The 25708-nt window shown below is 39.1% G+C and overlaps 1 protein-coding gene across 2 annotated transcripts in view; it reads right to left on the reverse strand.

Moving 5' to 3' along the window:
* Window positions 1–967: 967 nt before the first annotated feature.
* LOC139152181 (rho GDP-dissociation inhibitor 1-like) overlaps window positions 968–25708 on the reverse strand; it is a 37821-nt gene continuing 13080 nt past the window's right edge. For both annotated transcript variants that reach the window (XM_070725300.1, XM_070725301.1), the window contains exons 2-6: window positions 21411–21617; window positions 21163–21246; window positions 20463–20539; window positions 8876–8939; window positions 968–3498 (exon numbers count right to left, since the gene is read on the reverse strand). In XM_070725300.1, the coding sequence (XP_070581401.1) occupies window positions 3302–3498; window positions 8876–8939; window positions 20463–20539; window positions 21163–21246; window positions 21411–21603 (615 nt within the window). In that variant the 5' untranslated portion in view covers window positions 21604–21617 and the 3' untranslated portion in view covers window positions 968–3301. The remainder of the gene's footprint in view (window positions 3499–8875; window positions 8940–20462; window positions 20540–21162; window positions 21247–21410; window positions 21618–25708) is intronic.

The following is a 25708-nucleotide window of genomic DNA, read 5'->3' on the forward strand; positions in this document are numbered from 1 at the left end:
TAGAAATCGGAGGAATTGGACAAGTGCTTTCTGAGTTCTAGGCTTTTTACAATTTTAATAATTTTTCATCTCACTTGCATATTTTTGACACATGTTCATTTGTACAAATTCACATTTCCACTCTGTGATGTCTCTGCACATCAAATGCTAAGAAGGAAGGTTCCTCAGTTCTTAAATTTTTGACGAGGGCTGTCCCTAAGATCATGCAGACAGACAGACGCTCATGCGTGAACATGGAGCTTTTCTGAGGAATCTGACCAATAGTTTCAAAGTTCTAGGCTTTCCACTGTTTCCACCTTTTTCAACCTCATTTTCATATTTTTAGGACTATAACTTTCATTTGAACAATGGGAACTCTTCATCCAGTGAGTATATCAACATCAAATATTAAAGCATACTATCAATAGAACTGATTCAGATTTTGAGTCTGTTACTAGATATAGCTGCACATACGTGGCATCAGACAAATTTTATCATTGCATTCGTGGCTAGCGTTGCAGCTTGTAGTCTGAGTTTTTAATTAGTGTGACTTTTAGTATCAATATCACTAGCTGGTTTTATTTTGTCGTTTTTTTGGAAAATAAGGACAAATATAATAATTTTTGCATATTAATGACAGAAAAATGACATCATATGAGAGCAACGCTATTCACACAGCAGTTTAAGAGTAGATGCAGTGAACAGACATCAAGACATACTAAGAAGATACATGCACACAGACTGGATTTTTTCTTCTATGAGATAAGCTTCAAATGTCCACATATGACAACAGAAGTTAAGCAGCAATCCAGTCAAAAACGTTTAAGGCAAAGCATTAGTCCAGATGAATTAATATATACACACTAACACACATTTGATACCATTTGCATGGATAGGACACAAATACATTCACATATATTTGGATGTGGACAACACTGCTACATGAACCACACATACCGGTATTGCTTAAATATAATGCAACATCATGGAAACTTTTTCATATTGGCGCTTTTAATATCAAGATTACAAAAAAGAGACATTGACAGCAGGAACGTTCTGTAAATAATTGTGCTTAATGAAGAGAATTACTGCATAGATTCAAAAAAAGTCTTATAAAAAAGCTACTGATAGTACCAACATAAGAACAGTGATGAGAAAGTAAGATGATCAAGTCTCATAATTTCTTCTACTCTTCTTTCTATTTACATTTTGTCTCCTTTTCAACCCAGTACCACCTACACTTTTGCTATACAGGCTAATTCCCTCTAAAAATCACCATTATTTCTCAGATTAATATGTCATCAAAACCCATTCTGGTGGCAGTTCTCACTGCTCTCTTCATATTTTAAGAACTCCATGTTTTATGAAAAATAGAGCATATCACTTGAATAAGACACAAAACGCTAAACCAGTATTGACACACAGTCAAATCTACTTGACTGAGGTCTTTATACATTTCACAGTTGGTGAGCATTGCTGCTGGTTGGTTGAAAGTGAATACATCCTGAGAAATGAATATATTCTTTTGTTTTGATGTCGTATTTCTGTCAGTTGCTCAACATCTTACAGACTCATCAAGCAACCTGAAGACACATTGAAAATAGTGAAGATACATGTCAGATATTGTGATTTCTTTTGACTTTTCAATACTCTGAGCATTTTTAAGTTCACATTCTTCAATCTGTTTCAAGTGGACAGCTTGAGTGTCTAAATACCAAAACGACAATGACATATAACACACATATCACCACGATTCAATTTAAAAAATGCTAATGGTATTGGAAAGTGAATGTTGCTAAAACATTGGTGCACATGTGATGGTCTGTCATTACAAATGCTAGCAAGACATGGTTACTGTGCCAGGTCATCTATGCTGCAAACAATGCATGAAATACCGATTGCTGATTACACTTTCATCTAATTACGTTGTTGTCTGATTTCATTATGCAAAAAGCAACGGTGACCATCTGTTTCACAGTTTAATCACATACACTTATGTTTCATTTCAGCAAAATAGATCTGTTCTGTTAAGTTGGCATGGTAAAAACTGAGAGATACTTGATAGGGGTCAAGATAGGAATTATGGTCCAAGTTATTGGCACACAGTGGTGAAGGAGATTTAGTGAGCATGACCTTTCACATGCAGTTAAGATTAAACTATAAGAATCAAAGTTTGAAATTTATTTCATATAATCAGTTTGGACAGTTTCCAGATTGGTGTGTCACACATTTCTATTTTCTAGCCCTGTTTGAGGATAGGTCAGCTATGGAGCTTAACAAAATTGCTATGGAAGTTATATAGGCAATGTTAAAGGTTGTAGGGCTGGACTATGTTACAAAGTTTGTCCTGGTATATTAGTGCATTTATAGCGGGGGAAAGTAGGAAAGGTATTACATCATGCCAAATTATGTGTCACTGTTTCCAATCCTTAGCAAATTTACTGTGGTACCAAATGTGCAATATCAGTCTATTGTTTGTACGATATGTAGTACACATGATATTTCAGTTTTTGCCATAAATCAAGAGTTGACCTGTCTGTTTAACATTACTGGTAATTATTTTTGTTCAAACATTATAAAGGTGATTGTTCTTTATGCAATGGATGAAAATGGCTAAGTGCTTTGGAGATAAACATGCCTTGGGGCTACAGCATGGTTATAAACAAAAAATAACTTGACAAGATGAAGTCCCGGTTATCTTACATTTCTTCACTAACTGAGGAGGGAGGTTTCCAAATTCCAAAGCAAACGTTGAAATTTACATCTCACAATCTTGGAATCATTTGTTCATTGATTAATTTTGGCAACAAAGTTAAGTGTTGTAATTTGTGAATTAACCTGTCTACACATCCGCTGGCAAGATGCCAATTCAAAGAGCAGTAAAGACATTATCCTTGAAGGTAAAAGTTACAGCTCAATCACTAATTTTCAGTATCTTTCTGAAAACATTATTAAGTACAATGTATATTAACATCTATCAACATTCACCGGCCTGTGTTATCCATACTTTCAAAACTTGATAAACACATTGATAATCTTATAATCTTTGGAAGTCAACATTATTCCTGTGGAAGATCAATGATTTGTACCTCAATTGTCCAAAAAATTGCACTTTTAATATTTAATGGAGGAAAGGTAACAATTGGTATGTGATGATTTCAAGCAGTCTTTATCTATTTCTGAGCAGGAACGGTGCCTGTAGCAATGAATTGTGGAAAGACCCTGTTCCCTCCTCTAGTTATATGTTTGGTGCACAACTAATACAATACTTGCCTACTAACAACAATACACAGAATTTTCATTATTTTGAACAGTAAAGTTGCTATTCCCAGTCTTTCTTAATATCAAATGACCACTCCCAGCTAAGATGTTCATGTTTGTCATCGTCAATAAATTTACTCTTGACAGTGTAGTGGCCTCTTGACACCATACCTTTAGGTGCTTCATCAATTGGCGTTATGTACTGGTGAGATTCTGCTTTAGGTCCATAACTGCCAACCATGTATGTGGTCTTATCAACTGAAATTAACAAAAGCAGCTATTTAATTCTTGGAGGTAAGGATTCAACACATACAGAGATGCTAACGCTGGTGATGTTCATGGTTCATCCTACTGCAGCATGAGAAATGGTGCCACTTGCACCATTTCTAATTTCTTGTTTGGTTGTGTTGGTTACATACTTTACCTACTCAAAAAACACACTATAAAATTGATCCCGCCTAGTATGAATGGGTGTATTTTATTTATTTTTTTATTTATTTTTATTTTAAATATCTTTATTCAGGGTATCTCAATAAGCCTCACAAACTAGTTGATCAGCTTCTTTCCATTGAGGCCCTCACTCAGTATAAAAAAACAGCAAACACTCAATAAATATACATAGAATCACAAGGACAATAAATTACAGAACTGTGACAAAAATCACATACTATACAGTAACTATACATAATGATCTTTATACAGTGATTTGAAGTGATTAAAAGTATTTGCCTGCTTTACGTGATCAGGTAATGAATTCCATAGCTTTCCACCTCTATGAGTAAACTTACGTGTTGCATAATTATTATGAGCTGGTTTAATGTAAACAGTGCTAGCATAACTGAAACGTGTATTGTATTTATGTGTATTGGAGACTCGTGTGAAGCATTCTAACAAATAGTGTGGAGCTATACCATGGTAACATTTAACATCGATGAGCAAATATGAAAATTCTGTCTTTCTAGTAGCGAATACCAGTTTAAAGTTTGCCTTACTTGACATGACGGGGTGTAAGGGTGGCAATTTAGTATTAATTTACCAGCTCTATTATGTAATATTTGGAGTTTAGACAGTAACTTACTAGTACAGTTTGACCAAACGACATCCCCATAATCAAAAATTGGCAAACCATAGATGTAACTAACATTTTGGCAGTTTTCTGCGGTAAAGCAGACCTGATTCTACGAATTATACCAAGCCTCTGTGAAATTTTTGCACTTATTTTGCAATATGTGAGTCCCAGGTGAGAAGTTTGTCGAACCACAAACCCAAATATTTGAAAGTATCAACTTGTTCCAAAGATTCATTACTAACTTTGATATTTAAATTAGTTGAATCGCCGCGCAGTTTTCTACGCGGTCCAAACATCATACACTTTGTTTTCTTAACATTCAGTGTCAACTTGTTTTCGCTTAACACAATCATTGATTGACATCATATCTTCTTGCAGTTTAGTTTCAATTTCTTTAGTATCCTTTGAAGCGTAAAACAGGGCAGTGTCATCTGCATACAGAACCACTTTAAGTTGCTAACCTGACCATGAAGGTCATTGATGTAAATGATAAATAATAAGGGGCCAAGGACGGATCCTTGAGGAACCCCGTAGTCAACTGGGAGAAGATCAGATGTCACACCATTTACAGAGACACATTGCTTTCTGTTGAATAAGTAGTTTTTAAACCAGGTATACTCATTATCCTGTAGTCCAATAGCTGAAAGCTTATCTAAAAGAAGTGAAACATCAACGGTGTCGAATGCTTTCTTTAGATCTAGAAAGACGACACCCGTGTACAAACCCTTGTGCGTATTTTCTAAAATGTAGTCTGTGACATCTACAAGAGCAGTAGCAGTGGAATGAGATGGGCGGAACCCCGATTGATGTACACTAAGAAAATTATTTGAAGTTAAGTAGAAATACAGTTGTTGGTGGACAATTTTCTCAAATACTTTAAGGCAGATAGACAGCAATGATATAGGTCTATAGTTTGAAGTATCTAGTACTGACCCATCCTTATACACAGGACAGACCTTTGCAATTTTCCAATCATTGGGTAGATCACCCGTTTGGAGTGAGTAGTTGAATATAGTAGCTAACGGCCAAGAGATCACAGGTGCAGCGGCTTTCAGCAATTTGGGTGACATACCGTCAAAACCAAAAGCTTTCTTGACAGATAATTTATGCAGCAATTTTTCAACGACCTCAGCACAGGTGGGATTGAATTTAAATGTGGTATGCATACGGTTGGAGGAAACAAAGGGTCTGTGATGACGACTTGTGGTGAATTTACTTGCTAAATTTCTTCCTACTGTTGAGAAGAATTCATTAAAAGCTCTAGCTATACCGATGGGGTTTGTGATATTCTTGCCGTTAACCTCTAAACTGCTAACATTTACAGACTTTTTTGATGATGGAAGTGACTGTTTAACAGCAGACCATAATTTATCTGGCTTTGACATACTCTCAAGAATAAGGTTATTGTAATAGCCCGATTTTGCATCTTTCAGAATTCTCGTGACTTTGTTACGTTGGATTTTATATTGATCATAGAAACGTTGATCTCCTGATAAGCGAGCCTTCCTTTTTAGGTAGTCTCGTGTATAAATCTGCTTTCTAATGTCATCAGTAAGCCATGGTGTTGTGTAGCCACGGACTTTAAAAATGCGCCAAGGAGCATGAATATCACAAATTGAATTAAAAAAGGTCTTAAATACATTCCAGGCTATGTTACTATCAGGAGCACGAAAGAGTGAACTCCAAGGAAATTTTCTAAGATCATTGAGAAAATGTTGACTGTTAAAAGATTTGAAGTTCCTGGTTTTTATGTATTTTGGTTTTGGCTTCGGCACTTTACCTCTGAAACTACAGTAAACCATATTTTGTGTATTTTGTCACTCTGTGAATAAATGTAATTGAGGTCAAAATTGGGAGGGCTGAAAACAGTCTTATTATAGCATTCGAAAAATGGTTTCACACATTTTGGACAGTATATGAGAAAGTAAGCCCCGCAATTTACAAGAGCAATTTGAATTATCATTTGAACAATTCTCAATGTGGTTTTCTCTGACAAATTTTTGAATATATCAGATAAGTCTTTAAGAAAATCTGAATATTCCGCCGGTTTTAACCGACTTGACTACTCATAAAAAGATGAACTACACAGGAAAGCATATGGTATATATGGTTCCTTATAAAGCTGCTACTACTACACACACACACACACACAAACAAGTCATTTTCAATGAAATAGTCCCCGCCAAATATAAATTTTGTCAATGTACTAAGGTGAAGGTGTGGAAATACATTTGTAAATGAACTTTCAAGTCATAAGTCCAGTAATGGGTGATAGTCACAAGTGTGTGTACACACTATCAGGACACAAGCATTGAAATATGCTGAAATCACCTTGTGCTCATTTGAGTAAATGAGATAGGAACATGCGAATGTGAGGTCCAAAATAAGTCGCCAAATATAATTTTAATTTGCAGGTGCAAATTTGGCTCTCAGCACTTCAGATTTGTGTATGCAATGGGATTCAGAAATTATGCTGCCTCAGATTCAGATTTGTTCACGTCGGATAACTAGAAATTGGTAAATCATATCACAATAATAATCGACATGCATATGCATACCAGTGTGTGTTACCTTTGTGTAAAGATTGAAAGAAATTTGTGCAGGAATGTTTGAGTTACAGCTCTGGACATATGAATATTTGATCTGAATGGCCGCCAGACAGTCATATTTGACTGTATCAAAAATATTATTTTTATGTTTGAGTAATAGTGTATTTGTATTGTCCTTGCACTAAGTTTGAATGAAATCAGTCCATATTAAAGCTGCATTAAATGTCCACAGAAAGGAAACACCAGATATGAACTAAAAATGCTCACGTGTTTCATTATATATTGAAGTTATGTGTAAATTTGAACCTTTGCCACATGTTTGCAACTTCATTGAAATTATAATGATCAACATAATGAACAATAATCACCGCCGATTAATTCTAAAAGGTCATGAAGTATACAAATATGTAATTAGCTGAAATAAAAATATTAAAGTTATTTGACTGCTCTTATTGTATCACCACTTTACATAGCAAGTGTAATTACCCTTGGCCAAGTCCTTCAAGACATATACACCGAGCTGTGAAAGCTCATTAGATATGCAAATTATAAATTAGATGACAAGAAAATGTGAAATGACTTTCGATATTGTTTTAACCTGGTACCTGGTATAATCATCAATGTACATAGCATGTTTCGCCAACTTTGATCAAGTAAATCCCGGTATATATCCCTTATAAGCAAAGTTCATTAAATATGTAAATTAGGAATTGGCTTGAGTAAAAATGCTTAATGATTGTCAATAATGTTGTATCATGGTATCTGCAATATGTGTAGCAATTTTTGTCAACTTTGGTCAAGTCAATTCAGATACATATCTCTAATTAGATAATATCTCTAATTAGAAAGATCATTAAATATGCAAATTAGGAATTGGCTGAAGAGAAAATGCTTAATGACTTTCAATAATATTATATTATAGTGTCTTTAATGTACATAGCAAGTTTCATCAATTTTGATCAAGTCAATTCAGATATATATCCCTAATTATGAAAATTCATTTAATATTCAAATTAGGTTTTGGCTGAAGTAAAAATGTCTTTTGACTTGCAATAATGTTATATCACAGTATCTTTGATGTATATAGCAAGTTTCAACATCTACAATCAAGTTAATTCAGATATATATCTCTAATTGGGAAAGTTCATTAAATATGCAAATTCGGAATTGGCTGAAGTAAATAGCTTAGTGACTTTCAAAAATGTTGTATCATAGTGGCTTCAATACATGTAGCAAGTTTCATCAACTTTGGTCCAGTCAATTCAAATATATATCCCTAATTAACAAAGTTCATGAAATATGCAAATCAGGAATTGGCTGAAATTAAAACGCTTAATGACTTTCAACAATGTTAAATCATAGTATCTTTAATATACATACCAAGTTTGGTTAATTTTGATCGAGTCAAATCAGACATATATCCCTAGTTAGGAAAGTTCATTAAATATGCAAATTAGCATTTATCTTTCATGTCACCCCTTAATGGTTCCCACTGCTGATATATCTTGGTGTGGTCAACATTTGTAGCAAATTTCATCACATTGTGTGTAGTCGTTTTTAATGTATATCCGTTTTTTCTAAAATCATTAATTATGCAAATGAGCAAAAAGTATGCAAGCCACACCCACCAAAAACTAATCAGTTCTTGCCATTTGCTAACTGAATATATGTACCAGATTTGATTCTGATCTGATCAGCCGTTTTTGAGATATCACTCCAACAGACAGACAGACAGACAGACAGACGGACAGACATCGCTGCGACATATGCTCACGTGTGTAAACACGTGAGCAAAAAATGGCCGCCTGGTGGCCATATTGGATCGTATCCCATACAATTTTATGTGCATATGTTCGCTATTCTATTACCCTTGTACCAAGTTTGAAGGAAATCAGTCCACACATGTCTGAGATATCTCCATGGACGCACAGACGCACACCACTCAATCTTCAAGTCCCCTCCTCACTTCGTCTGCTCAGGCGGGCACTAATAAAAGACTCAATGAATTTTGACTTACCTCGGATGCCTTTCCTGTATGTAGTCTGATGATATCTTAAACCTGATACAATTTCATGTTGCACCTACAATGAATGTAATGCCACATTAATTTTTTAGCATTTTGTTGTTTGTATCACGTTAGTCAATGGGCATTTCATTGATGACATATCTATGAATACGACCAAGTCGATTAGTATCTGAGGGGGTAAAGATCCTTCAACAGGAAAAGAAAATGAACTGAGACTTGTAAAACCATAGACTCTCGAGAAAAACGGGACAGGCAACTGCTGAGGTTTCTTTGTGCGATCTATCTTTGAATACATTAAAGTTTATTTGCCAAGCGGTCCCCGACAACAATACTTCGTACTTAACACTGAATCTCATTAACGATCAAACTGACGTTCTGAATATGTACACTTTGCTCTTGCATGGCACGTTCCGAGTAATGACACAGAGAATTTTGAGGGTTTTTTGATATTAGTCATGGTGAATGTTCCGGTAACGATGAAGATCACATTTTGGATTCAAGCCGAAGCCAACGGGAAAAAACCAGACGATAAAAACAGTGTACATTTAGCCATAGACGCTACAGAAAACTCTTGCTAGATATCGACAATATAAGTTTACATTCCCTACCATAAAAATCTCCGATAACAACAAACATTTACAAGTTAGACAGGTTTACACTTCCCCAGTCCTGCGAAACGAAAATCTGACCTTTATTTCATCTGTCACGCAACATTTGACGAAAATCAGGGACACAAAAATGACTACTCCATCGGAGCTCAAAAACGACCTCTAACATTTTGGTACTGTTTTAGCCTAAAGAAACACCAAAGTTCGGATAAGCTACACATGTTTACATCCGCAAAGTACTAGAAAATACATTTGTAACACTGACTTTCGCTGTCAGGAGAAACTTCGCGATAAATCGGGACTATCCATCGGTTGATGGAGTCAGAAGCGGTAAGGTAGACATGCATTTACACAAAGCTGAACGCTGTACTCGTAAATTTGGCTGTTCACAGTTTCAAACAACAACATTTCAGTAGATAACATACATACTTTACCGAATCATGGAGCACTCCTCGCACAGAAAATATTCCGACGGTTAAAAAACTGCAAAAACGAGGGAAAATTCGGAGATACACGGACGATTGCGGAATGTAAACAACCCTGTGATGTCAACTGCTGTTAAGTCTGGAACTGCAGCGGTATGTTTTCGGATTTCTATTCGAAACTTTGTCACTTTACAGCAACATACTGACTCCCTGCAGACTTCTAGTTGCATCGAATCTCGTACCAATATGTTAAAAAGTACTTTAAAACCATTTTGACGAATTCTTCTCAAAATAGTTGTAACACTTTTATTTCTAAAAATGGACTTGCGGGTAATCCGGAATAACTTGTAATCCGAAAACATTACCGTATACCCGCATGCACGTGTCTATTAACCGGACGTTGTGCAATCGATCGGGCCCAGCTTCATTCCTTCCCCGACCCATTAACACCTCTTAATTATTCCAAGATAGATCAGACGCTGCTAATCCCATAGACCCTTTGTTCTCTATCGGAGTTGCCTGTCCCGTTTTTCTCGAGAGTCTATGGTAAAACTAAGCCTGTTGCCGAATTAAAAATAGCATCAAAGACACAGCTCACATTGATCAGATTCGGAACGTCAAAATGAACGAAATGCTAGCTATAGTTTACGACTGTTCATGATTTCTTTAAACCACAATTTGAAACCATAATGAACAATCTGGCAGTACCAAAAATACCGTCAAGGACAATGTGCTCATATTTGGTTTGACTTTGTCCATTAAGAAATATTTAAACCAGAAAAACAAGAATGACAAAAATAAATAAGGTCTGAAACTTATGGTACTGGAGGTCTACTTTAGGAACAGGCTTAGCAGAGGAATGTTTCAACACAGTCCTTCATGGTTTCAGCAGGTCTGCCAATATATATCAGCTCATGAACAATGACAGGAAATGACTCAAGGTCAGTGGAGTAGCCTGTTTCAGTCGCTGCCACCACTCCTACACATAATAGGTACACTGCATACAAATAGGTTAGAGATCACAGAATCTCCAACTCAGATGTGTGGCTGTTTCAGTTAATGCCACCACTCCCGCACATTTGCAGGATTTCCCCTTTTTCTTACCTAATTTGCATATTTTTGACACTGACATGTTCATTTGAACAACGTCAGGTCTCAACCCCTGGGTCTACCTGTACACCATATACTGTGATGGTAGGTGCGGCGGTTTGGGTGCTTTTGAGTGTGACGGACATACATCTGCACATACATACATACAGACGCCATCAACTTACCATATAAGCTCTTTTTGGTATTTATATACATACCAAATATGAGCTAAAAATGCTGTCACAACTACATGACAATAGTATGCACCAAACGGCCTGTAAGTTATTTAACCCTTTTCCTGCCAAGCGCCCCTGTCCGTTATCCTGCAAAGTCGGTCAAAACCGGCCCCCTTTTCCGTGTCTACAGAAGATTGGCTCTCCTGCACACTTTCCTGCCAGGCATTAGGCGGGAAAGTACCGCATTTTTGGGGTACAATTACCGACCATATACGTGTTAGACTTCAAAAATTTTTGCATGCCCCTATAGAGGGGCAACCGCTCATGGGGTTGTGTCGAGAAAATAACGAGGTCTTGGGCGTTGTTTCTAGTTTCTAGCTTACTTTTGCGGAAGTAAAGCTCGTTCGCCGTCACGCACGTCCACACCGCGGAAACATCACTTCGTTCGTGGGTTAGTAGAAGACCCAGGGGTTAGTGCTACGGGTGCGGCAGCACCCTCAAACCTGTCCTATTCCCCCTGGGTTGTGTCACTTGGCCACGTACTTTGAACGACTTGGGAGAGTTGCACAGTGCAGTCGGCTTTGACGTAGTGTCAACGACCTAGCTTTGCCATTGAAGGAAAGCGTGTACGTAGTTTGGCCAGTTCAGTGCACAGTTAGCTCGTTAGTGTTACCGTTTTCTAACAGGTTAGTTGTGCAGTTGTTAGTAAGGTGCAGTTTTGTACCATCTTAGCTCTGGGTAGTGCAATTGCTCTATGTACTATATGACAGATGGTTGGTACAACGTCTACGTTGCACGAGCACAGCCTCCATTGGGCTGTGCCCCTCCCAAGGGATATGACGCACGTTATCCATTACTATAGCGTCCTTACGGATCTGCCAAAAACGAAAGTGGGGGTACAAGCGAAAACAAACAAAAATATGCGGTCATGGTAGAGTATTTTATTCGGGAATAATTTACATTATGTCAAACAATAAATCTCGGAGTCTGTCTCGACGTCCGAGTGCCAGGTCCGTGTTACAAAAATTACAATCGGGGCGACAGGTCCGTGTTGCAAAAATTACAATCGGGGGAATTGTAAAAAATAATCCATGTTTCAATTTACAATCAGCGGATCGTAAAGCACAAACAAACGGCACAACAGTGCTAAAAATTTGATCATGGTCCGTGTTAAATCGTAAGAATACAATCAAGAAGAACACCACTGTGAGGAGAAACTATCCCCGGTCTGTGTTATGAGTCTATTTACGTCGGGTTCTCTTGATGATGGGTGTCGTCGGGGGTGTGTGAGTAGAAGTCTGCACTCCAACGCTCCTCTTACCTCGCAGCATCATGCGATGATGAAACACCGCAAAACACTCGCCCTCGTGAAGATGAACCCCGCACAGACTACATCCTTTGGACGTCTCAGACAGTCGTCCGCTGGCAGTGGTCTTACCCTCTCTGCTGCATACTTTACAGCATTTCTACCGTCCCATCAAACGGCTGACAACGGCATCTGCTGATTTGGGGGATTTATGTGGGAGGCAAGAGAAACGGTGGCCTCGACCTCTCTCACACTGGGCTGCGATCGCCCACAATAACCGCCAATGAGCTGTTTTTCGACATGGAGATGAAACATCTTATTGGTCAGCTTACTATCAGGGTATACATGCTTGAAGCATATATATGCATTTACAAGGGCAACATCAATCAGGTTACATGCCAGATATGTCCACCATCTGTGGTTCTTGCGCCCAGTGTGAAAGTACTTGCGCTTCTGGTTGGCTCCGTCGACACCTCCCATGTACCGGCGATAATTATACAGCAACGGCACTTGTTGCTGCTTGTCTCCCTACCCCACTGGCACGCACTCCAAGGGTGGATAGACCGCATTCAATATCAGCATCTGGGCGTTACTATCCTGATAAGCGGTGATGTTAAGACGAGAGTCCGTTCTGGTCGTGGCTTTCATATCCCCATCAGACAGAGGAAGGCGCTTCGTCTTACCCGGCGGAATTAATTGAGGGGGCATGGTGCGACGATTACGGCGGTTAAAGCTCCCGGCCATGTAGATCCCAGTCTCCATCAGCTCTCTGGCAGTAACGACCGTGCTAAACAGGCTATCACAAAAAAGGCTGTGATTAAATCAACAAAATGGCTAGACAAGCTCCATCGTAATTCTTTTAACCACACCTCGCTCCTGCCGTCTCCCGTCAGTCCGATCCCGAAATTTAACACCTAGGTACGGTGCAAAGTTAGCGATGTATGCTGTGCTGGAGTCGCATAGCTGCCATATCTTAAAACCGTCTCTGTCAGGCTTATGTGGTAATCTCTGCTTAAATTTAGAACGGCCCTTAAATCGCACCATGCCCTCGTCGATGGAGATTTCTCTACCCATCTTATAATTATGTACGCACCTGTCAACTATGGGCTCCATCCATGGATTGATTTTATATAGGGGATCCTCCTGGCACCGACGTCGGCGGCGTGCCTCATCGGGATCACGACATAGATCGTTCTCTGGGTCTGCCAGATGAAAATATCGCATAAGCTGCTGAAAGCGACTGCGGGTAATCACAGTAGAAATACCCTGGTTTCTCAGAAATGGATCGCTAGACCAATAATCCTCCACAGATGGTATACAGTCGATACCCATACAGACTAAGACGCCAATGAAGGCCTGCACCTCTTGGTAGTCAGTGTTACGCCAGTTTTTGTCGATCTTTCTAGCGATATATCGCTGGTGGTATTTGGTGTATTTATTTGTCTTGTCTTTTGCCAATCTGATCAGTGTAGGTGGAATAAGCTTAAAAAAGTAATTGATCTCACGGGAATGGCTGGGCAAGGTGAAGGTCGGTCCTCTTTCATGGTCAAACTCAGTCTCCTCAAATATATTAGCATTGGTAGTTTCTGACATACGCCAGACAGGAGGGGTGTCATCCTCCGCCAACACAGAAGCAATATCATCGTCGTCGTCAGAGCTTGCCTCACCTACATACTGCCTGTCATAAAAGTCATCGTCCTCTGCCGATCCTCATCAACCTCCGAGTCGGACTCAGCGGTGAAATCACCATCGTCTGGGCGTCTGGGTCTGAACTCGCCCGTAGCTGCATCAAGGATCATGTCTGGCTCATAATCAGGTGGGCTGTCCTGATAACGAACTCTGCGCACTATTTTTTTTGGCGGGGACATCGCAGCACATATAACTATGGCAGGAGCAGGCTCGGCAGCGTCTGCTGATGACGAGGACTCACCCTCTTTTGCACTGGGCACAGGAACCTCTCCTGTGGCAGGATGAGGGCTCGTGGTGACCGCAACAGGTGGTGTCTCTCCCAGAGCAGCTGGGGGAGAACCAATGGCAAAAGCCGTCTCGTTACTAACTGTCTCACTAGCAGCAGCAGATGTAGTCTCTGCAGGTGGAGTATCTCCCACCAGAGCAGCAGATGTAGTCTCTGCAGGTGGAGTAGTCTCTCCCACCAGAGCAGCAGATGTAGTCTCTGCAGGTGGAGTATCTCCCACCAGAGCAGCAGATGTAGTCTCTGCAGGTGAAGTAGTTTCTCCCGGAGCAGCCGGGGGAGAACCACTGGCAGCCAGTGACCCATCATCATCGTTGGGAGAACAGTCAGTCTTACGTTTACGCTTACCACTGGGTTTTTCAGCCGGAGTGCTTCGCCTCACGGGAACGTTTCTTGCCCGACTTCTTAGAACGTTTAGTAGGGACATCATAGCGATCACTGCTACCACTACCGCCCAGGGACTCTGCAGCAGGTTTGAGCTTCAGTTGTCTGCTCGCCTTCAGAAAACTTTTCCGGTCCGTCAAGCTCATATCTGGAACAGTGTCCATAGACTAGCGGGTCCCGCCCTTTAAAGCCAAAGGGAAACAAAGCCCTGGACATGATTGGACGCAGGGGTGTTTATATATGCAGCCACCTGTTATTATAATGGACCTACAGCAATCAGTCCACCAACCGGCACTGACATTCCTACCCGTCATGTAAATTGCCTGTCCGTACCATTTTACATGCTAATAATACTCATTTGCAATGCAAATCCCTCGAGCACTTAGCATAACAAAGTCAATGTCATTAGCATCTCAACTTGACATTCTGTCCAGCTGGGTACGTGGCAGTATGCACCTGCCTTCCAAGGACGTTGGCACAGGTCCGTGTCTAGTAGGGGTGGGAAACCCATATCTTTAACCTCATGTCCCTTCTAAGTACATCCAATTTATTATTGTCATCCAAGTCAGTGACAAGCCAACCCGACAGATCGCCCATTAAGCAGTAATGGACTGGCCGTCTTGTTCTTGTACGGCAACGAACAGTGCTTCAGCGGCTTGTTGGGTCATAACCGTTGCCTTCCGAGTGGCTTACCCAACTAAGGCGGTCAAAGATCGAGGATGCCAAAATTGCCAACGGCTGTCTCGGCCTCGTCCGTTGGGCAAACATGGCTCGTTCAAATAACGTGGCCAGCACGTCTACGTCATCAGCGGTGATGACGACCCGTCATTGACATCCGAGTGCGTAAAACTCCGAATATACCGACAGGTACCTACCTCTACCTGAGTCAGTCATACTAAGGTATAAACCAAACACAGGTCTGCCAACTGCCGTTAGACTCGGCCGTTAGCCGAACTTCATTGGGACAACATAGGCGTAACAAGTCGGTGAACAACGGTTCACGCACCTAACCACAGCCGCCAAGTCGGTGAACAATGGTAACAAATTTTAATGCCATGTTCATGAATGGCAAGGCTGAGGCGGTGTGTTTCGTTACATGGCTTGAACGTCTAGAGACAAGTGCAGCCGACAACGTCCGACATCTGAGTGGTAGTCTTTTCGAGAAGGTAACAAGTCAGTTAAAAGCGGTGGTTACCCTTCAAAGTGTCGCTCAAGTCCGTTCCGATCAGTTCCATGGCAGGGACTAATCAAGCCAAGTCCGTCAAGATCGGTCCGCACTTCCCGTCAATCAGGACTAAGTCTGTGATTTTCGTCTCGCACCATTGGCAAAAAATTGCACCGCCAGCTAAGGCGGTCTTAGGCCGTTGCCTTACAGATTAGCGTTGCTGAGACAGTCAATTTCGGCCGCAATCTATGTAGTGCCTCAGAGCCAACTTCGCCCAAACTCCGCTAGGATAAGTCACCGTGCTAACCTGCCAAGTATGCTACTCGTCCCCCCAAAAATCAGTCCCCCACCGGGGTAGGGGACTGTCCGGTTAGCTTCTGCACCTTTCCCTGTCGTTCGACTCCCTGTGAACCCATTTCGAGAGCTAACGCTGTTCCTCGCCCGAAACCTGTCCTTGAACGACCCCTAGCGTGAGCAAGGGTTAGCTACACGTAGTGCCGTCGACTAGGCAGGAAAGGGGGTACCGAAAAGTAGCCTGATTACCACCGCCTTGGCAGGATAGTGGCCGTGGCTGCTCAGATTCTGGCTACACCGAATTTCGAGCGGATTTTCACCGACTTGGCAGGAAAAGGTTAAATAAGGATGGCAGTGCCATCAAACTAAATGGGGAAACGGGAAACGTTCAACACAAGTCAACATGTTTTTTAGGACCTTGCAAACCAAATTTGAACGAATATAACGAGTTGCTTTATGGTTGATACAGCTCCACTGTGTTATGTAGAAAATAACTATTTGTGACCCATGCCTTGGTGAAGGTGGAAATCTTTGATAGCTCATTTCAGGATGGCCTGACCAAAAATGGCAAAAATAGCTGATCATGTCACATTAAATTTGACCAAAAAGGGGGAAAGTTGCCCCCAAAATACTACACTGTTGATTTCTTCATTATTTCAATACATCATAAGTAAGATAATCTCTTGGAACCTGAGTACCGAATATCAAAGCTAGCAGACAAGCAAGTTTTTGAGCACAAACCTTTTGACCAAAAATGCCAAATATTGCCCAAAATATAAAAAAAGTGCAGATATCGTCTAAATTTCAATATCTCACATTAAGTTCATCGGTACGAACCTGTATACTCAATATCAAAGCTATCAGACAAGTACTTTTTGAGAAATAAATTTTTTGAAAATTGTAGATTTCATCATAATTTGAATATATCACATTTTGCTCATCCCTATGAAGTTGTATACTGTAAAAGGACTAATAATTGCTGGGTTTAAATTTCGCGCAGTTGCTTTCACAGACATTTTTGTGGTGTTTTTATTCGCGCATCAGTCATTTGAAATGATGACAACGTAAATTAACCCACAATGCAACTGATCAAAGTTATTTTGCCGACGCCTCTTACCCCACCCTGCGCATTGTTTGTTTGAGTGCCAGCGTACTTGATGGGTTGGTACAGACAGATTGTAAACAATAGCGCACTGCCGATCTTCGTAGTTCATACTTCACACCTTTTCATGTAATTGAATGAATAGCGGCTGTTTACAGGGATTTTCCTGTAAACAAGTAACTGCTCGACATGGCCGACAAAGGGAAAAGTTGTTCACAGCCGAAAGATGAAAGAAAAATAATGTATAAATGGAGTTCAAATTTCGATGAAAGCTCATTCGATTGAAAGCTACTGACGTGTACACATCTCAGCAAGTGTCATCGATAAATTCGCTATGTCTCTCTACAAGTGGTTGAAGAAAGCTGCCTTGCCAGTTCCTACTGTACCGGGTCTACCCGATCCAAACAACGATGTTGACGTAAAAGAATGTAACATCGCGCCTGAAGCCATCGCTACAATCAATGAGGAAATTTCCTCAGCGAGTAAAAAGCGAAAGCGGGGCAACTACCAGTACTACAGTGACCAGACACGGGTGAAGATTGCTCGATATGCCATTGATAATGGTGTCATGAATGCTGTTCGAAAGTTCAGTAAAGAACTCGAAAGTCCTATCCGTGAGAGTACTGTAAGAAGTATGAAGAAATCATACTTGAAAGAAGTCCAGGCTGGAAAAGAAAACATCTCTTCATTGCCAGCAACAAGAGGTCGCCCCGTACTTCTCGGCAACGAACTTGATGCACAAGTTCAGGTCTACATTCGGCGTCTCAGAATCAACGGCAGCGTAGTCAACTCCTCTGTCTGCATAGCAATCGCTCGGGGCATCGTCCTTCATAAAAACCGAAGTCTTCTGGAAGAGTTTGGCGGCCATATCCGACTAACAACTGACTGGGCAAAATCACTATTACGGCCGATGGGCTACGTAAAGCGTAAAGGCACAAAAGCTGTAAAGAAGATCGTCACAGATTTCCCTGCCATCAAAGAAAATTTTCTCCAAAGAATAACAGAAATCATCAAGAAATTCAACATTCCTCCCGAGATGGTCATTAACTGGGATAAGACTGGCGTTGCGATCATACCAGCAGCTGAGTGGACAATGGAAGCTGAGGGGTCTCGTCAGGTGACCATCGCGGGTCTCGACGACAAGCGACAGATCACTGCCGTAATTGCAGCTTCCGCCGCAGGGGATTTCCTGCCTCCACAACTGCTTTATCAGGGGAAAACAGATCGATGCCACCCAGTCTTCAAATTTCCAGAAAATTGGGACATCCACCATACTGAAAGTCATTGGTCCAACCAGGAATCCATGATGCGATACATCGATAAAGTTATACGAGAACGAGGCTTCAACTTCCAGCTGATCAGCATGGAATCGCCATCTTTGATGTGTATAAGGCTCACCGCGGCGAGGAGTTGCTGAAGAAGTTGCATGAAAACAACATTTCTCCTGTGTTTGTGCCTGCCTGCTGCACTGACCGTCTGCAACCAATGGACTTTGCAGTGAACAAACTGTTCAAAGACTTTCTGAAGCGGGAATTCCAGCATTGGTACGGCGGCCGAGTATGTAATGCATTGAACGATGGCGACGACGAACCCACGCTTGAACTGAAGCTTGCTGAACTGAAACCATTACATGGGAAATGGGTGGTGACGGCCGTACAACTCATTTCAACCCGCTCCGAAGAACTTGTTGGTGGTTTTAAGGAGGCTGGAATTTTGGACTGTTTTCAGTAAAAACTCTCCCAAGTGCAATTTATTGTAGGTAAAGTCGAATACACTTTGTGTAAGCACATTTCCAACCGTGGGCTTACTGGTAGCCGTACAGTAGTTTTTAAGTTAATTCTATTTTGTGACGAGTTTTTACCTGTATTCATGAAAACATATTTTTGACGTTGTATAATTGTATTTATTTGCTAAGTAATGTTTTATAATAAATAAACATGATACACATTATCTTTTTGTAGCATTATAACTTTATTTGTGTGTAGCAATGCTAGTTAGTGTGCGAGTTTGGGCATATCAAAGAAGTGTGGTCGGAAAATCCCCCTCCATCAAAACAAAATGGCGGTGTTTTTATTTCGCGCATTTTGTGTCTACGCGAATTGCGCAAAATTTAATCCCCGCGAATAATTAGTCCTTTTACAGTACCAAATATCAAAGCTATCAGACAAGCGATTTTGTGAAAACAAATTTTTTGACCAAAAATGACAAAAATTGCCTTAAAAAAAAATTTGAATATTTCTTCAAAATTTGAACAAATATGAAATAGGTCATCCCTAGGGATCTATATTCCAAATATCAAAGCTATCTAGTAGCTGATGTGTAGTTTTGAAAAAAATTTTTAAAGATTTTTTGACCAAAAATGACAAAAATCCCCTTAAAAATACAAATATACACGTTTCACCACGATTTTAATAAATCTAACTGAGGTCACCCTAAGTGAACTGTATATCAAATTTCAAAGCAATTGGACTTGTGGTTTCAGTGGAGAAGGTAATTGTGGATGGACGAGGACAAAGGAAAATCAGCCTGATAAGCTCTGCGTTGCTGACAGGGGAGCTAAAAACTAAACCTCAAAAGGAGTGGAAATAACCAGTTCCATCAGGGGAATTAAAGTAATGACAGTTTGTTTCCTCGGCTGACCCTTGTTCCCCTTCCTGTGCCTACAGGCATGTGGAAATTCTTGAAGTCTCCTGTCAATAAACACGGCAAACCCACCCTAAAAATTCCTGATTTTCTTGAAAAATATGCCTGGCAGGATAATGGGTCTCATAATGCAGATTTCTGCATACACAGTTTATGAGGCTGGTTATTATAGAATTGATGGATACACACCCGGCAGGAAAAGGGTTAATCAAGTTCACTGAGAAACCATTTAATGAGTTGATTGACTGCTTTTAAGTTAATGTCAAATTAAAGATAACCTGCATACAATTCTGTTTACATATGTATAAAACGAGAAGACTAAGTATCTTCACATTCTTTCAGTATTTTAGTCTAACATGTTCAGTTTCATTACTTATCAATTATAAGAGACTCTTATACTATTTATGTACTCACCTTAAATGTTACCCTAATTTTATACTCAGCACCTTCCTTTATTACAAATGGTTTGGATTTCAGTTTGGTCAGATCACCTGCCAAATGCAGAAATGTAATTCGATGAATATTTTAACTGACTCCTATGCTGGAATGAAGAAGTACATGAAGCTGCAATAAAGTCATCATTGCAGCAAAGTTGTAAATGAGGAACAAGTAGTACACAACGATGGTAAACCATCAAGATATGTATGATTCACAATTAACCCTTTTCCTGCCAAGTTCATAGTTCACCATCAGGTCAAGATGGTTAAAATTAATGAAACACAACATATTCCATATGGTGTTTAACATAATACTGTATATTTGAAGGCTGTTGAAAACATAAATACTGTAAAACTTGATTTTTTGGACTCAATATGCTATAACAGACCAAGCCAAGTGGGTAAAATATGCTATAACAGACCAAGCCAAGTGGGTGAAATATGCTATAACAGACCAAGCCAAGTGGGTGAAAATACGTCATGTTTGGCTCAATACCGCTTTTTACTGAGTTGGTTGATGGGGAAATGATACTGTATGGCAGGAAAAAGGTTAAATAAGAGTGGCAATGTACTGTAGAGCATTCCTAGATCACAGATGCAATTTTTGGCTGTGTATGTAGAAGTTAAACCTATTGGTCTATTTTGTACAAACTAGCTATACTATAACTTGGACATACCTGTTAAGTCTACATGTACATCTTCTCGACCTTCAGTAACTAGACTCATTTTTTCAACAATGACTCTCCTTGGATCAGATGGATCTGTTCTTGGAAGAAAGTTAATGTCATCAAACACAACACGTACAAGTAAACATAAGATACAGCAGATTTCAACAACTGACACTATTGTTACACTACCATATACCATTAGCATATACGTATGTTCATTATATTTACTTGTTTAATTTTAAGATTTCACAACTCACCACCAGTACCAGCTTCCATTCCTGCTAGAAGTGCCTGTTTATATTTCACCAGACTTTCATCATCATCATCCAGTTTTTGTATTTCCTCAAGAGTCTTTTTAGCCGGTGGTTTGTATCCAGCAGCAGTACCAGTGGACTCATTGTCATCATCATCTTCAACTGATGGTGGAGTGTTTGCTTCTTCTTCAGCCATCTTTGTTAAGTTGCCTTTACATAGCAGGAACACATGCATAAAAAATATCAATATTTCTGCACAGGAACTTTCCTTTATATGACGTGAGGCAGACTTCAGTACAGTAAATATTACCTACAAGTCGCTTTGATTTGTACAAATTGGTGCTCAAATTCCAATAACTACTTTCACTTTACAGAATTAAGTCATATAATTGTAGCTCAAGATTAGCCTGTTAAAAACATTGAAAATTTCAGGACAAGGTTCATTGATATAAATATTGCACTTTTTAGTTCATTATTACTCACAATTTGTAAGTTTGCTAGTGAGTTACCTTTTATGCTCAGTAAGTTCATTATTTGCATATTCTGTCAAAAATGCAGAAGTGGCTTTCGCTCAGGATACATTGGTGTAAGCTTTAGGTAACAAACTATGGGAAATTTGGGATTGACCATCCTCAGCAGTCATTTCACTGACATAATGGAGGTACATGAAGCTGGTAAGTACAAATATTGTAAACATTGCAGTGTTTTGACGCAAAATTAGCAACAATGTCCCGCAAAAATACCGGACATGGGTCACAGGGACGCACTAAAATCAGGGCGAGAATTGTAAGTCCAGCGTCCACAGACAGACTACTTTTTTAGCTACCAAATTACACACTTGACAGCCCATAAAGTTATTGCTTCTCTATTGAGACAATGAAACATTGAAAATTTAGTCTCTGTTTTTCGTCACAATGTAAACACTATTGGAAAATCAGTTAGTCTGTTACAGTCTACGATTCATGGTATGAGCAAGGCGATGTGTCCACTGGGCCCTGCTGCCTTGGGGACAAAAATCAAATGCCAGGCCACGTACGATACTCATAACCAGACAATGATTTTGGAAGTGGAAGGCTTGTAAAAAGAACAACTAACTTTTCACAAAGCAAATTTTATTGACCACCAACTTGAAATGAAACGTTTACATGTAAATATATGCTAGTACAGTGAAGTCCGGAGAATCAAATTTTCAGTCATTATACTAGCCCAGGCACATAGCATCAAACACCAGATATGAACTGTAAATGCTCACATGTTTCATTATATATTGCAGCTATGTGTAAATTTGAACCTTTACCACATGTTTGCAACTTCATTGAAAGTATTACATAAGACCAAATGACAGGCAGTACATTTACAACCTTGGAAATATTTTAATTAATGCCATGAGTGTTATCATTCTAATGTAAACAGCACTTAAGGTAGTTACAGTGAAATGCCTTCCACTGTGGGTGGTGATTACAACATCTGGAATTATCCTGGATCCAAATTTCTCATCAGTTCTTGTATGTCGTACATAGAAAAGTTGCAAAAATTGGTCCAAAATGAAAAAAATCACCTCAGCTTTGTTTTCTGGATCAAATTTTCCTACAAATTGGTACCAAATATGACAAAATTATGTTCACAGCCTTCAAAATTGTCTCACAGCATATCCTGGGTTGGTGTAGGTCATTTACGGTCACAAACTGAGAAAAGTACCTAAAATATATAAATTTTGGGGTTTCCCAACACTTTGAGCAGAAAATTTATCTAATAACATCTTTCGGGACTTTATACCAAATTACAAAGCTATCAAACAAGGGACTTTATACCAAATTACAAAGCTATCAAACAAGTAATGTTCAGATAAAGTTTTCTTGACCAAAAATGACAATATTGTCTTAAAAATACAATTTTTATATTTCAGGACAATTTCCACATATCTAACTATTGTCATCTCTGTACGTCTGTGTACCAAATATGAAAGCTGTCTGTCCAGGGGTTTAAAAAGGAAATACTGTCTAAGATTTTTTTACAAAAATGACAAATTGCACAAAAATAGTAATTTTCCCAATTTTGTCATAATTTCAACAAATTAGAAGAGTAACACCCTTGCAAAGAGACAACCAAAATTTGAGAGCGATTGGGCTGGCGGTTTCAGAGAAGAATAATTTTTACTGAAAATGAGAAAAATCACAAAAAAATTCAGCAAAAATACAAAATTAAGGATATCTTCTCAATATTCATAAAACTGTATAAGGTTCACCTAAGGTACTTGCACACAAATTTTCAAAGCAATCAAAAAAGCGGTTGAGTTATTAATTCTTAACCATTTTCACATTTTGTAAGCTCATTTGCATAATTTTGGCAATGCAGACTTCATTTGAACAAAATCCCATCTATAGCCCAGGATGCATCCACACACCAAATACCAAGCTGAAAAGTGCAGTGGTTTGCGTGTTTTTGATGTTGACGGACATACTGTACATACATACATACATACACACATACATACAGACGCCATCGACTTCAGCCTATACGATAAACTCACATTGGTAAAACCAAATGTGAGCAAAAAACTCTACCATAACCTTATTTATATTAGAAGCTATTTGGGCATTAATTTGGCAGCCATATTTAATTTCTGAAAATCATCAAAGTGTCTTTTAAAAACATTGAACCACAAAAGGTGTTTCTTCAGGCTCAAGAAATATAATTAAACTTCAAAATGGCTGAAATAGATTGTTCAATACATTTTATGACAGAAAATTTCTTTTGTATTGAATTTTTATGCAAATTAACGAAGTGCCAACGCAAACCATTGCACCTCAAAAATCATTTGTCCATGCCAAAGAAATATACTTTTAACTTTGAAATCACAGAAATAGCTTGTTTAACCCTTTGACTGCTGCAATTTTTTACACCAAAATTTTAATGCAATATTTTACCAATTTCTGTGAACATTTCTGTACTTTTTTTTCATAATTTTGGACCAAATGGATATTAGTTTTCAGCAGCTACAGTTTTTAATCAAAAATTTGGCAAAAAGCAGAAAAATTGACTGTGGTATATTTTATAAAGTTGACAAAAATAGACTGTGGCGCCAAAAGGCTTAATACATGGTATAAGATAGCAAATGCCTTTTGTAGGTATGTTGGCAACCCTATGGGATTTCTGCAAATAAACAAAGTACCTATGCAAATCATTGCATCTCGAAAATTATGCTTGTCCATGCCAAAGATTTTAACTTTGAAATCACAGAAATGGCTTGTTTACCCTTTGACTGCAATAAATTTTTACACCAAAATTTTAATGCAATATTTTACCAATTTCTGTGAACTTTTCTGTACGGTTTTTTCATAATTTTGGATCAAATTGATATCATTTTCAGCAGCTACATATTTTTATCAAAATTTTGGCAAAAAGCAGAAAAATTGACTGTGGTACATTTTATAAAGTTGACAAAAATAGACTTTCGCGCCCAAAGGGTTAATATGTGGTATAAAACAGAAAATGTCTTTTGTAGGTATGTTGGCAACCATATTGGAATTATGCAAATTAACAATTACCTATGCAAATTGTAGCATCTCGAAAATCGTTTGTCCATGCCAAAAATTATACTTTTAGCTTTAAAATCACTGAAATAGCTTGTTTAATACGTGGTATATGACCGAAAATGTTTTTTGTAGGAATGCTGGCCGCCATTTTGGAATTATGCAAATTAATGAGGTGCCTATATGAAACATTATACCTCCAAAATGATTCCCTGAGCCAAATAACTTGTGTCAGACTTTGAAATCACTGAAATAGCTTGTTTAACATGTGATATATGGCCAATTATGTTATTTTGTCAGATGGCTGGCAGCCATATTTGATTTATGCAAATTGGACATATTTCCCCAAGTAGTCTGTGGGCCAAACCCTGAAAAGGGCTCTAGAAATAGCATTTCGTTGTATAGGGTCTTTGAGATACTTGGTATGAGCTTCAAGTATTTGTTAATAGTGTGTGTATAAAGGAAAAAGATACTTAAGGCCAGGAAGAAAAAATAAATTGTTCATCGGAATCGCCGCTTCTACTTTGGCATATTTGGATTTTTTTTTTTTTTTTTGATTCCGGCAAATTCTTACTTCCGCATTACAAATATTTTTAGTACTGCCGCTGGTGGCGCCCTACACTGTGTCGGGTTTTCGCGGGCACGGGATCATTCTTCTGAATGAGACTTCATTCGTGTTCGGACTTAGTTGACTGCCAACACGTTGTTGTTACGTCTGAATTTGGCGAATCACGACGCAAAGTGGGTCGATTTGGCCAGAAATTTGCT

The sequence above is a fragment of the Ptychodera flava genome, chromosome 15, assembly GCF_041260155.1.
Source record: "Ptychodera flava strain L36383 chromosome 15, AS_Pfla_20210202, whole genome shotgun sequence".
Lineage (NCBI taxonomy): Eukaryota > Metazoa > Hemichordata > Enteropneusta > Ptychoderidae > Ptychodera > Ptychodera flava.